Here is a 13659-nt window from a genome sequence, read left to right as displayed (position 1 = left end):
GTTGAGATCCCTTTTGAACCGATTGGCCAATCTGACAGCATGAATCCAAAAAGTGATGACGATGAGGTGTTGAAGATCATTAGGAAAAGTGAATACAATATGGTGAAACAATTACGCCATACACCTTCCAAGATATTTGTGTTATCTTTGTTGATGAACTCTGAGGCTCACCGTGAAGCTTTGCAGAAAGTCTTAGAACAAGCCTATATAGACCACGATGTGACGGTTAGACAACTTGATAGTATCTTCGCTAATATCACGACCTGCAACAACTTGAGTTTCAGCAATGAAGAGCTCCCCAAAAAAGGAAGAAATCATAACATGGCACTAAATATCTTAATCAACTGCATGAATGACTCTTTGTCAAGTGTGTTAGTGGATACAGGCTTGTCTCTCAATGTCATGTCGAAGTCGACACTTTCTAGACTTTCTTTTCAAGGTGCTCCTATGAAGAATACCGAGATTTTTGTCAAATCTTTTGATGGTTCAAGAAAAACAGTCATTGGAGAAGTCGACCTTCCTATGACAAACATACCTCATACTTTCCAGATAACATTCCAGGTGATGGACATAAAAGCTTCGTATAGGTGTTTATTGGGTCATCCTTGGATCCATGAAGTTGGGGCAGTCATTCCACTATGCATCAGAAGTTTAAATTTGTGAAGAACGGGAAACTAGTGACAGTCTGTGGGGAGCAAGCACTGGTTGTGAGTCACTTATCATCTTTCTCTTATCTTGAACCTGAAGAAGCTATTGGAACTCAATTCCAAGCCCTTTCTTTGATTGTGAAAGATGTCAAGAGAAGAGTATCCATCTCTTCATTCAAGTATGCACAACGACTAGTAAATGAGGGTATAACCGATGTTTGGGAAACAGTTTTGGATCTCCCAGAAAAGAAACATCGAGAGGGTTTAGGCTTTTCTCCTACTTCCAAGAAGATTGCAGAAGGAAGTAAATTTGTCCGTTCAATCAAAGAAACTTTCCATAGTAGATGGTTCATCAATCCCATTTTTCCAGAAGTTAGTGCCATCATTGAGGATGATGATTCAGCATGGGAACCCTACTACGACGATCCTGAATATGATCTCGAGGCAGAAGATACATATGTGCCTTTCTACTTTCCTCAGAATAGAGAACTTGAATATATCCCTGGGTCAGAAGACGAAGCAGCTAAAGCCAATGCCATTGTGGAATACAATCCTAAATATGTTTCAACCAACTTCATAGCCCGCAGAGTGATTCTACAAAACTGGATATTTGTTGATGTTCCTGTTGTTATTCACATTTCAAAGTAATATTTTGTTGTTTGTTTTATTTTAAAAAAAAATCCTTTCGTTATGCCTAAGGAGAAAGTGAAAATGTTTGGGCTTGTGTTTCAAGAATTAAATCAATGAAAATGTTATTTTGTTTCCATATTGTTGTTTTTATTGTTTTGCTTTTTTATGGAAAAGGGTAATCTAAAATAAACAAATAAATAATTCTAGATAGCTGCACACAACTTCACACTTTTATCTGTTTCTAAAACAAGCATAAAATCACATGTGCAGATTAATTCATGACATATCCATTAAACCAATGACCCTATGCCCTCTGGAAACTTTGAATTCCATGTGTACGAAGCGAAAGAAAAAGAAGAGGAAGACATTCCAGATGAAATCTCTAGACTGCTCGAAAATGAAGAAAAGACCATTCAACCATTCAAAGAGCCTGTGGAAGTAATCAACTTGGGGTCTGAAGAGGATAGAAAAGAAGTCAAGGTTGGAGCACTGATCCCGCCAAAGGTCAAAGAGAGGATGATAGAGCTTCTCCGAGAATATGCCGATGTGTTTGATTGGTCATACCATGACATGCCAGGGATGGACGCCGATATTGTGGAGCATCGCTTACCATTGAGGCCAGAGTGCCCACCGATAAAGCAAAATTTAAGAAGAACTCGTCCAGACATGGCAATCAAAATAAAAAAGGAAGTGCAAAAGCATATTGATGCAGGTTTCCTTGTCACATCTGAGTATCCGCAGTGGTTGGTCAACATTATGCCAGTTCCCAAGAAGGATGGGGAAGGTTCGCATGTGCGTTGACTACAAAGATCTAAATAAAGCCAGTCCTAAGGATGACTTTCCTCTGCCACACATTGACATGTTGGTCTACAACACCGCCAAGTTCAAGGTCTTCTCTTTCATGGATGGATTTTTCGGCTACAATCAAATTAAAATGGCATCCGAAGATATGGAAAAACCGACTTTTATTACACCTTGGGGTACATTTTGCTACAGAGTAATGCCTTTCGGCTGGAAGAATTTTGGTGCCACCTATCAACGAGCTATGAGTACTCTTTTCATGACATGATGCATAAAGAGATTGAAGTCTATGTAGATGATATTATAGCAAAATCAAAGACTAAGGAAGATCATGTTGAGCATCTTTCGAAACTGTTTCAGCATTTGAGAAAATACAAACTCTGCTTGAACCCAAACAAATGCACCTTTGGGGCCTGATGAGGAAAACTCTTAGGCTTCATCGTCAGTCAAAAGGGTATTGAAGTTTATCCAACAAAGTTAAAGCCATTCAGGAAATGCCACCACCTCAAACAGAAAAGCAGGTGAGGGGATTCCTTGGACGTTTGAACTACATTTTAAGGTTCATATCTCATATGACTGCTACTTGTGCTCCCATTTTTAAGATCCTCCGAAAGGATCATGGTTGTGTTTGGACAGATGATTGTCAAAAATCCTTCGACATTATCAAAGAGTATTTGCTAGAACCTCATATCTTGTCCCGCTAGTTGAGGGAAGACCATTGTTTATGTATCTAACTGTGCTAGAAGAATCTATGGGCCGTGTCTTGGGTCAATAGGATGAAACGTGAAGAAAAGAGTATTCCATCTATTATTTGAGAAAGAAATTCACTGACTTCGAGTCCGGATATTCCATGCTAGAGAAAACTTGTTGTGCTCTGACTTGGGCTGCTAAGCGTCTCTGTCAATATATGATGAATCACACAAATTGGTTGATATCCAAGATGTATCCGATTAAGTATATCTTTGAAAGTCCCGCATTGACCGGAAGAATTGCTCGTTGGAAGATGCTCTTGTCTGAATATGACATTGAGTATCACACCCTGAAAGCTATCAAAGGAAGTGTCTTGGCCGATCGTTTAGCTCATCATCCAATCAATGATTATGAGTCTATAAATTTTGAATTCCCAGATGAAGATGTGATGTACTTAAAAGCCAAAGATTGCAATGAACCACTGCCAAATGAAGGGCCAGAGCCAGGTTCTCAATGGGGTTTAATATTTGATGGAGCAGTTAATGCTTATGGTAATGGTATTGAGGCAGTAATCATCACTCCTCATGGCTCACATATCCCATTTACTGCAAGATTAATATTCAAGTGCATGAACAACATGGCGGAATACGAAGCCTGCATCATGGGTATAGAAGAAGCCATTGATCTTAGAATAAAAAATCTCGATGTTTATGGAGACTCATCTCTAGTTGGCAATCAAATTAAAGGAGAATGGAAAACTCATCAACCCAACCTAATCCCATACAAAGACTATGCAAGGAGGTTATCTACTTTCTTCAACAAGATTGAATTTCATCACATCCCTCGTGAGGAAAATCTAATGGCAGATTGCCTTGGAAACTTTGGATTCCATGATCATTGTAAATTGTTGGAATTATTTGCCTAAGATCGATGTTATGCATCTTGATAGACCCGCTCATATATTTGCAATGGAAGAAGTCTCTGATGACAAGCCATGGTACCACGACATCAAGTGTTATCTCCAGAGTCAAGAATACCCACTTGGGGTATCAAACAAAGATAATAAGACCTTGAGAAGACTGGCTAGTAACTTCTTTCTGAATGAAGATGTGCTATACAAGAGAAACTTTGACATGGTTCTTTTCAGATGTGTGGATAGACACGAAGCAGACCTGTTGATGCAAGAAGTTCACAAAGGTTCCTTTGGTATTCATTCCAACGGACATGCAATGGATAAAAAAATGTTAAGAGCGGGTTACTATTGGCTGACAATGGAAGCTGACTGTTGCAAGTATGTGAAGAAGTGTCACAAATGCCAGATTTATGTTGACAAGATACATGTACCTCCGACTCTTCTCAACGTTCTCTCCTCTCCATGGCCTTTCTCTATGTGGGGCATCAACATGATTGGTATGATTGAGCCTAAAGCTTCCAACAAACATCATTTCATTCTGGTGGTTATTGATTATTTCACAAAGTGGGTTGAAGCATCCTCATACGCCAATGTGACCAAGCAGGTGGTAGTCATATTTATCAAGAATCAACTTATTTGCCGTTATGGTGTGCCAAGCAGAATCATCACTGATAATGGTTACAACCTTAACAATAAAATGATGAAGGAAATGTGTGAAGAGTTCAAGATTGAACATCATAATTGCTCTCCCTACAGACCCAAGATGAACCGTGATGTTAAAGTTTCCAACAAGAACATCAAGAAGATCATTCAGAAGATGGTAGTGACTTATAAGGACTGGCATGAGATGCTCCCTTTTGCTTTGCATGGATATCGTACATCCATCCACACTTCAACAGGGGAAACCCCCTTTTCTCTTGTCCATGGCATGGAAGCAGTACTCCCAATAGAAGTAGAGATCCTTTCAATGTGTGTCTTGATGGAAGCTAAGTTATCCGAAGATGAATGGTGTCAAAGCAGATATGACCAAATTAATTTGATTGAAGAAAAGGGGATGACGAGTTTATGTCATGGTCAGTTATATCAGTAGAGAATAAATAAAGCATTCGACAAGAAGGTTCGACCTCACGTATTCAGAGAAGGTGACTTTGTGCTTAAAAAGATTCAATCTTTCATTTCTGATTCTAGGGGCAAGTGGACTCCTAATTATGATGACCCATATGTTGTCAAGAAAGCCTTCTCCGGTTGGGCCTTGATTCTTACAAATATGGATGGTGAGGAGCTCTCATGTCATGTGAATACTGACACAGTCAAGAAATACTTCGCCTAGAAAAATAAAAGAACAACTCGCTAAGTCGAAAACCTGAAAAGGTGGCTTAGGAAAAAATGAGCGTCTCGGTGGACTGAAAACCTGAAAGGGCGGTCCAGGAAAAAATTAGAGACATAAACAGAAAATAATTTTCTTGGTAGATTGAAAATCTGAAAAGGCAATCTAGGAAAAAAATAAAGGATTATGGAAAGTAACTGCATTAGATCAGATTGGATCACTTAAAGCAACGCCTGCCTGTCAAAGCTATCAACTGGCTCTTATCAGAAGCCCAAATACATCTGGAATTCAAATTTGTTAGGGAGAATAGTTTCATTCTATTTTAATGTAGCCTTTTCCCATATTACCATTTTTCTGACTTTGTAAATATCCATGGGATCACGCCATTTGCGGATCACCATTCTATCAATAAAATTTGAGACTTATCCATTTATTAGCAATCCTTATTTTATTTCTGCTCCACAAAAATATCATTTTTACTTTGATAATGATTTTTGAAACGAATATTTGAAACTTTTGGTTTTTTTCAAAATAAATTTTTTGTTTTATTTTGATTTGTGAATGCAAAAAAGAACGTCCACAGTTAAATCCCCAAGCGGCGAGTAAGCTGTGAAGTGTTGGATGTTGGAACTCAATGTTCCCCAGTAAGTACTAAGTTTGGATTTTCTATCAAGCTTTAAAATAAACAGTCAATATTTTTCAGTGATCTTCATTATCCCCGGTGGAAGCTGCAAATTTTGATGATGTCCTTGTAAGAATCATTTTGAAGGTTTTCCTGACCAATCTAAACCCGTCCTTGGTAGATTCTACATGTTTTTTTATTTCCTAAGTGAAGTCTTCTTCTCTAGAGAAATTAGCACCCTGTAGCAAGATCTTTTCTCTATCAAAGGTTCACATTTCATCCCCAGACGAAGCATCTTCCTCTCCCTAGAGAGAATTGGACCTCGTGACGAGACTTTTCTCCTTTGATGACCTTTAACTCATCTCCAGTGATATTTTCCAACTTAATGAGACTAGCTAAGCTCATGTTAAGTTATGAAACATATTATGTCCCCAGCGTGTCTGTTTTGTCAGCATAAACATAACGTGCATACATGCATATATACATACATGTATATATCATGAATAATAAAATTCATATCCATTTTGCATTCCTTGATGACATTTACCTCAATTTATTTGACTATGTTCATCCTTGGGTGTTATGTTTCCTTCCCCATAGGAGTCGTCAACCTTAAGCAGAGAGTTTATATCCTTTCTAATTCCCCGCTGAGTTCATTCCTCGTGGAAGATGGTTGCTTTAGTTGTCCTTTTCCATCTTTGGATAGGATAAAATCCCAATTGAGATTTATTCCCCATTGGTAGAGTCTTGCTTGATTGTTTTCTCTCTAGTTGTTCCTGGAGTGAGCCAAATATTTGGAAATTAATAGTGAATTTCTCTAGGCTGTTAAACCTAAATCAAGAGTGCATTTATTTTGCATTGTCTCCCCAGGAGAAGCATCTTCATTATCGCCAGTTAAGACATATCATTTTCCGCAAAATGGACACAAGTGGTTATCTCTTTGGAGAAGCTTGTCTATCTCGATGGAATTATCAACATAGAAGTTTTCTTCCATCAGATGGTTTTGTCTCCACAGAATTTTGATGAAGACTTCCAACAGGTAGTTGTCTCTTTATTTGAGAAGCATGTGTCATGATCTTTGATCTCCAGTAAGTAAATGTCTTTTCCCGAGAAGCTTATTCTATTTCTGGACGCTCATTTTCGATAACAAATGGCAGTCTTTTTTGAGAAGTTTGTTTATCCCCAATGAAGTTATCAACATATCAAATGTTCTTTCCAACAAATGGTCATCTCCCAAGAAAATTTTGTCAGAGAAGTTTGTTGAAGACTACTACAATCACCTTTCTTTTATAACATGACTTTATATCCCTAGTGAGGTGTTCCATTACAAGAACTTATATCACTAGTGAGGTGTTAATCACAACCAATGGTACTGTCCCCAATAAATCACGGTGGAAGTCTGTTGAAGATCCTTACTGTGATTTTTTCTTTATTTGAGTATTCCAGTTTTTATAAGATTAACTGACCCGTATCCTTCAAAGATCCCCGGTGAAGTTACTTCTATTTCCCCAACAAGTGGTCACCTTTTTAGGAGCTTGTTCATTGACCCTTTCCGAGAGAAAGACTTGGTTAAAGAAGAAACCAAGGCCCGTTCGCTGGGTTATGACCTCAATCTTGGATAGGTTTATTTTTCCTTTTCTAAGTGGAATACTTAACTAAAGAAGAAGTTGAATCATGTTTTGATCATGTAAGCTTATTTGGACTCGTTATTTGAACATGAGGTCATCTCTACCTTTGAGAAACCTGTTACGAAGCCTATCTCGTTATTTGAATAGGAGGTCATCTTTATCTTTGAGAAACCTGTTGCGAAGATATTTCCTCAATGAAGCGTACTTTTATTTGGAGTCGTTATTTGAACAGATGGTCATCTCTACCTTTGAGAAACCTGTTGCAAAAGCTAGAACCCATTATTTGAATAGGCAGTCATCTTTACCTTTGAGAAACCTGTTGCAAAAGCTAGAACCCATTATTTGAATAGGCAGTCATCTTTACCTTTGAGAAACCTGTTGCGGAACCATTTACCCATTGAAGTTTATTATGGATTCGTTATTTGAACATGCGGTCATCTCTACCTTTGAGAAACCTATTGCGATCCAATATATTTCTAACAAGATGATTACCTTTACTTAGGCTACCACATGTTTGGTAGTAGGTAATATACCTCCCTTTTTGAGCTACCCCATTATTTAAGCTGCCCCGTGATTGGTAGTCGGTAGTTTCATTCCCCAGTAGAATTGATAATCTCATCCCCTTGGAGCCATCACCCTTTCCTCAGTTGAAGTCACGATCCTTTGGAATGACTTATTCCCCAGGAAGCCCTGATCCATTGGAATTTGAAAATCTTCTTCCTTAGCTGAAGTTGTAATCTTTTCCTTAGTGGAATTTACTTTTGTCTGTCCCCATAGTGGTGTTCCTTTATCCCTGTGTGTTTTCTCAACTAATATTACTCCCATGTGACATTGTTCCTCATAGAATTTCTGAGTATTGCATGCATATCATATCATAAGCATGTGGTGGCCTCTTAGGGCCAAAAATTGTGCATGTTTGTATTTAAGTCTCTCCAATCACGTCGAGATGAAAATTCCAATATTCATATCTCCGGATTGAAAACTTAAATAGGGGCATCTGTCATACCCTAATTTCCAACCCTAAGATGCCACCATCATTTGTATCATTTGCATGATATCTAGCATCTTTACATTACTAACCTATAGAAAATACAAAAATATTTTCTACTTTGTTTGTCTTAAGCTAGGGTTTTGCACCAAGAGTTTTCAAAGATTGATCAATCAAGACTTGGCATTAGTTTCAACATTTCAAATTCCTCATCCTTCCCAAGTGATAAAGTGACTTCCATCAACAAGAATCAAGTTCAAGATCATTCCATCTTAAATTCATCAAGGCCAAAGTTCATCTGATACCCTTAACTAGTGTTTTGACCCAAAGTCAATTGTTGACTCTTTAGCCAAGGCATGATCCCAAAGCTTGAAGTTGTGAGGGCAAATATGCCTAGTCCTTATTTTAATTACGTCAAACCTTTCTAATCGCCCATAATATGTACGTTGGACAGTATCATCATACCATAGAATGCATTCATCCTCTAACATGTTCAAAATATATGTTCAATGTGTCCAAGCATATAAGAGCATATCATGAAGGTTGAGAAAAACAAGAAAGGGGGGTTTGAATTGTTTTGGAAATAAAAACTTTTTCAGAAATCAACACATATAGAATTTTATACTGGTTCGCTTGAAAATCAAAGCTACTCCAATCCACCCGGCCAAGGTGATTTCGCCTTCAAAAAGGACTTAATCCACTAATCTTGAAAGATTACACAACCAATCGTCTAAGAGAATAATCTCTTAGCCCTCTCAAGTATTCAGACTGCACAAAGTCACTTGAGAAAATAGTTTAAGCAAAAGTAAATTGTAATGTAAAGTGCTTCTAACAACAAGAAGGTATTACAGACAAATATGAGAGCAAAAGCTTTTCACGTGATAGCAGCAGCTTGTGAAAAAGAGAGAGAATGAATGATATTTCTGTATGTCTCATGTATATTCTCTAGAGAAGTAATCCTTCCTTTATATAGTCATTGTGAAGGACCGTTGGAGTGATAACATAATCTTGGTCATTGAAGAATAATTAATGTCATTACTTCTATTGTTTCTTTCTAAAACCATTGTGTCCGCCTCATGATTCCTTTCTTTAAATATTTTCTTTCCATAATGAGATTCTTTTCGGTTACGCGTTTTGGACGGGTGAGTCTGCATCGGAGTCTTGATATACAAGATTTTGTCTTCAGAGGATGACTATGTATGACTTCATCAGAGCTTCTCAGTGCTATAGACTTCTTAAGTATCAGAGTCTGAATCCAGTAGTCTTTTGTTGGAGCTTCTGACTTCTTAATGTTGCGCTGGTATCTGCGTTGATCAAAATCAGAACTTTCTGGACATATTTCTTTCTGAGTGGCATATGATCATCTAATACTTTATATCTGATGTAATTTGTATCTGATGTATGGTCAGAATCCTGCGTAAATGTTCAGAGTCTTGCACACTAAGAAAAAATCTCGTTAGAGTACCATTTTTGGTTTCATCCTTTGTTATCATAAAAATCTTAGAGATATATTATAGAACCAACTTTGTTCTTACAATCTCCCCATTTTTGATGATGACAAAATAGTTCAAATTAAAGATGAAATATTTAAAGAGACTCTTAGATCAGATATTACAATGGGCTTCCCCTGAGTTAGATCTTTGGATAGTTCAGAAGTTCTTACCGGACCTTCCATGGTTTGGTGCTTTTAGCTACTTTTCTGCATATCTTAAGTCATTGATTTTAGAGAAAATGTTTGCAGTGCTTGAAAGGAGTTAGATATGTTTTCATCATAGTTGTTTTAGTTCTCCCCTTTTTTGTCAGAATAAAAAAGACATAGCAAAAAGTTGATATTGATATAAATAAGCATTTACAAAAGCTAGCAAGCAGAAAGCAAGAAGGCAATAAACAGACATCAAAACATAGAAAACCAACAAGCAAAGTATAGAAAGCAACAAGCAAACATAGCCTAGGTGCCTAGGGTTTTGGAGGAGGAGGCATCCTCTGGAGCAGCTGGGGCAACATGTTCTAAATGTTTACGTTGACAGAGTCATGTTGACCCAGTCTGGCTCGAACTACCTGTTGTTCTTTCTGTAGCTCTTCGAGAGTGTTTAGGACTAGAGGGATGAATCCAGCGTTGGAGGACTCCCTCTGAGTCAGTTCATTAGCTCTGGCTTTGGCAACAAACTCTCCAACAAGGCGTGCTGCTTCGTCAACATCGGCTTTGGCTTTTGCCTCAGCTTCAGCAGTAGCAGTATCAGCAAGAGCCTTGGCTTCAGCTTCTCTGATTCTCTGAAGTTCCTCTTGGAGCGCTTTCTCTTCAGCTTCTTGTCTTGCCCGTTCCTCAGCTTCTCTGGCTAGTCGCTCTTGGAGTCTGATCTCAGCGTCTCTGATGAAGTCGTTGCGGACTTGTTCAGAGAGGCCTTTCAGCTTGAAAGCTTCAGAGGTCATCCAACTTATCACTCTGTTCCAGTGAGTCCTCACAGCAGAGGGATCATCACTGATACCAGAGTTGATGGTCAGAGACTTGACCTTTTCAACTGATGACTCTGCAAAAACCGTAATTGCTTCTTCAAGGGTCAGAAGGGTGGTTTATGGTTCATGGGAAAAGGCTTGGGAGGGTGAGGTGGAGGCACTTAGGTTTAATGTGGGAGTTGTTGGGTCAGCAGAAGTAATGGGTTGTGTTATTTCAGAGTGTGGTGGTTCAGATGGTTGTGATTCAGAGTGGATTGGTTCTGAGGGTTGTGGTTCAGGGTGAGTTGGTTCTGATGGTGGAGGTTCAAAGGTGGTTGTGTTTGGACTTCCCGGAGGTGGGGAAGTGACTTCAGGTTCAGGGTTAGAATGTGATGGCTTTTGAGAGGCTAGAGCACGGTCTTGGAGCTGAGCCAGAGTGGGGGGGTGAGGGTCAGAAGGTTCAGTGTCAGATGAAAGGTCGTAGTAAGGTGGGGATTATGGAGATGGTGATGAAGATGGTGAAGTGGTTTCATTTAGCATTTCTACTTCTGAAACAGGTAGAGTTTTGGTGGCAAGGTTGAATTTTTGAGATGGTAGGTTAGAGGATCTGGTGGTTGATGGGGGAGTGTCAGCAGTGGTGTATATGGGGTTTGTTTGAGGGAGAGAAGAAGCAATTAGTTTTATTTTTATAGAGGGAGGGAGAGATACAGACTTACCTAGAGAGCCAACCAGAGGCACTGGGGGTCTTGATCCCGATGTTTCTCCCAACTTCGCTTTCTTCGCCTGCTTGGTCTTCTCAGAGGGCTCTCGTGTCCTCTTCTGGAAGTTTGGTGGAAACTCAGGCAGCCAGTCCACTTGGAATTCTGTGATGTCGACTCCTTGCCTGTACAGATCCTCTAGATAGTAAGCAATTACCTCTGGAAGGTCGATCTTGGAGAATAAATAAAGTCCATTTGGAATCTCCTTCTGATCTTTAAGTGCTTCCTAGGAGGTATCAAGTGTTGGTTTGACTCTCACATGATCAATGATTCCCATGCTCTTCAGATTGCGAGCATTCAGGGGTCTTCCAGTGTCAATCATGACGTCTTTCATGAGTCTGAGCTGAATCAGATGGTCCACGAGGCCACTCTCAATCAGCACATCATATATTAGTCTCCCCAGAGGGATGTAGTTTCTTGTCTTCATATTGTTTCTGGTATCTTTCACGGAGTCTCTGAGATATTTGAATAGAAGTGTAGGTAGGTAGAGCGTCAGACCCTTGTGAATGCAGTAGAGGATGTACTTCTGGTCTATGTTGATGTAGTCTGAGGAGTTAGAAGTCGGACGGTGATGGATGGTGCCTAAGATAATCTTCAGCCATACACGGAGGTTCTTATGCAGTTCCTTGTTCTTGGAATGCTTGCCTTCAGCATTCTATTGAAATATGGTAGGGTTTATCTCCTGAGACAGATACTTTGCCCTAGGGTTGATGTTGTATATGCGTCTTCCTCCAGTCTTCTCCATGTTCAAAAGAGAAGCAATCAATTTCTCTGTGATAACTATCTTGACTCCCAGAACGTAGGAGACAATGTAGTGATCATCAGAGTCAGCGAACCGCCAGAACTCCTTCACCAGATTCGTGTACACTGGGCCATAGAGGCGTTGAAAATAATTTTTCCACCCTTGCTTCTTCAGTTCATCAGTGAGGTCAACGCCATTTCTCTTCATGTTGTCAAAATCCACCAAGGTTTCACAGAGAACTTCCAGCTTGTCAAACGGAGTTGCAAGATGAATATGGGGCTCACGATCAAGAATGTGTGGTTCCTTGTAGATAGGAGTGGAAACGACACCGATGGTTGCAGGGTTTTGTTGACTGGAACTTGGTGCTTGCTCAGTTGAGTTCATCTGTTGAGAGAAGTTGTACACTGATTGTTGTTGAGAATCCATGAAGAAGTTTGAAGATGATGATGAATGTAGAAGAACTTGGTAAGAACTGCAGAAAAGCCTTTGAGAGAGGAGAGAACTGAGAGAAAGGGTTAGGTGAGTTCGTGAGTGTAAAAGTGTGCAATTGTAGATAGTGAAGAGTATATATACATAATTAGGGCACATGCAAAACGACAAAAAAAAAGAGTTTAGCACATTAACCAAGTAAGCACGTTAGAAAGGAGAATGATTACAGCTCATAAATGATGTCTAATCCCCAAAATCAGCGCACTGCTCGGGGAGATATCAAGAGTCTGTTTCTTGATTACTGCTAGACAACTGTCTAGAAGTTCCAAGGTCAGACGCATGAAGTACCATGTGTTACTTTATCTGATCTTCAGGAATACCAAAGGGTTGGTTCCTGGAGATTTCTAACTCAGATGACTTCTAACTGGTAGCAGCATCAAAGTCAGATACAAAATCCAGCTGTTTACTTCAGAGTCTTATTTTGCTGTCTCAGAGGCACATTTCATTCAGGACAATTTTGAATGTTTAGATTTTTTAAGATAAAAGAGAATCTATCTTCAGCAAGGGGTTTGGTAAAAATATCAACCCATTGATGGTCTGTATCAATAAATTTTAAAGTTACTACCCCTTTCTAAACATAGTCTCTAATGAAATAATGTTTTATTTCTATGTGCTTAGCTCTGGAATGCAAAATAGGATTCTTACTTAAACAGATGGCAGCAGTATTGTCACAGAAGATAAGAATGTTACTCTCAAAGATTTGAAGATCTTCTAGTTGATTCTTCATCCAGAGCATCTGAGTAATGCATAATGATGTTGAAATATATCCTGCTTCTGCAGTGGACAGAGCGATGGTTGATTGCCTTTTGCTGGTCCAGGATATCAGATTCTTTCCCAAGAGTTGACAATTCCCAGATGTACTTTTACGTTCCATTTTGTCCACTGCGTAATTTGCATCACAGTAACCAAAAAGTCTATACTCTGATGTTTTCTCATACATCAGGCCCATGTTAGGGGTTCCTTTCAGGTATCTGAGTATTCTTTTAACAGC

General features: G+C 39.1%; 1 protein-coding gene across 1 annotated transcript; it reads left to right on the top strand.

The window, feature by feature from the left end:
- The first annotated feature begins 3018 nt into the window (after nt 1–3018).
- Nucleotides 3019–3693, top strand: LOC127136134 (uncharacterized). The gene has a single exon (XM_051062731.1). It carries the CDS (start codon nt 3019–3021, stop codon nt 3691–3693), a length of 675 nt encoding a protein of 224 aa, XP_050918688.1.
- The last annotated feature ends 9966 nt before the right edge of the window (nt 3694–13659 follow it).

This window comes from Lathyrus oleraceus, chromosome 4 (assembly GCF_024323335.1).
Source record: "Lathyrus oleraceus cultivar Zhongwan6 chromosome 4, CAAS_Psat_ZW6_1.0, whole genome shotgun sequence".
NCBI lineage: Eukaryota > Viridiplantae > Streptophyta > Magnoliopsida > Fabales > Fabaceae > Lathyrus > Lathyrus oleraceus.
The sequence above is the reverse complement of the archived record's forward strand: the minus strand, read 5'-3'. Positions and strand labels throughout refer to the sequence as shown.

Bases quoted from the DNA above. Each gene is read 5' to 3' on its own strand.
- LOC127136134 (XM_051062731.1), top strand. From the start codon at position 3,019: ATGTATCCGATTAAGTATATCTTTGAAAGTCCCGCATTGACCGGAAGA.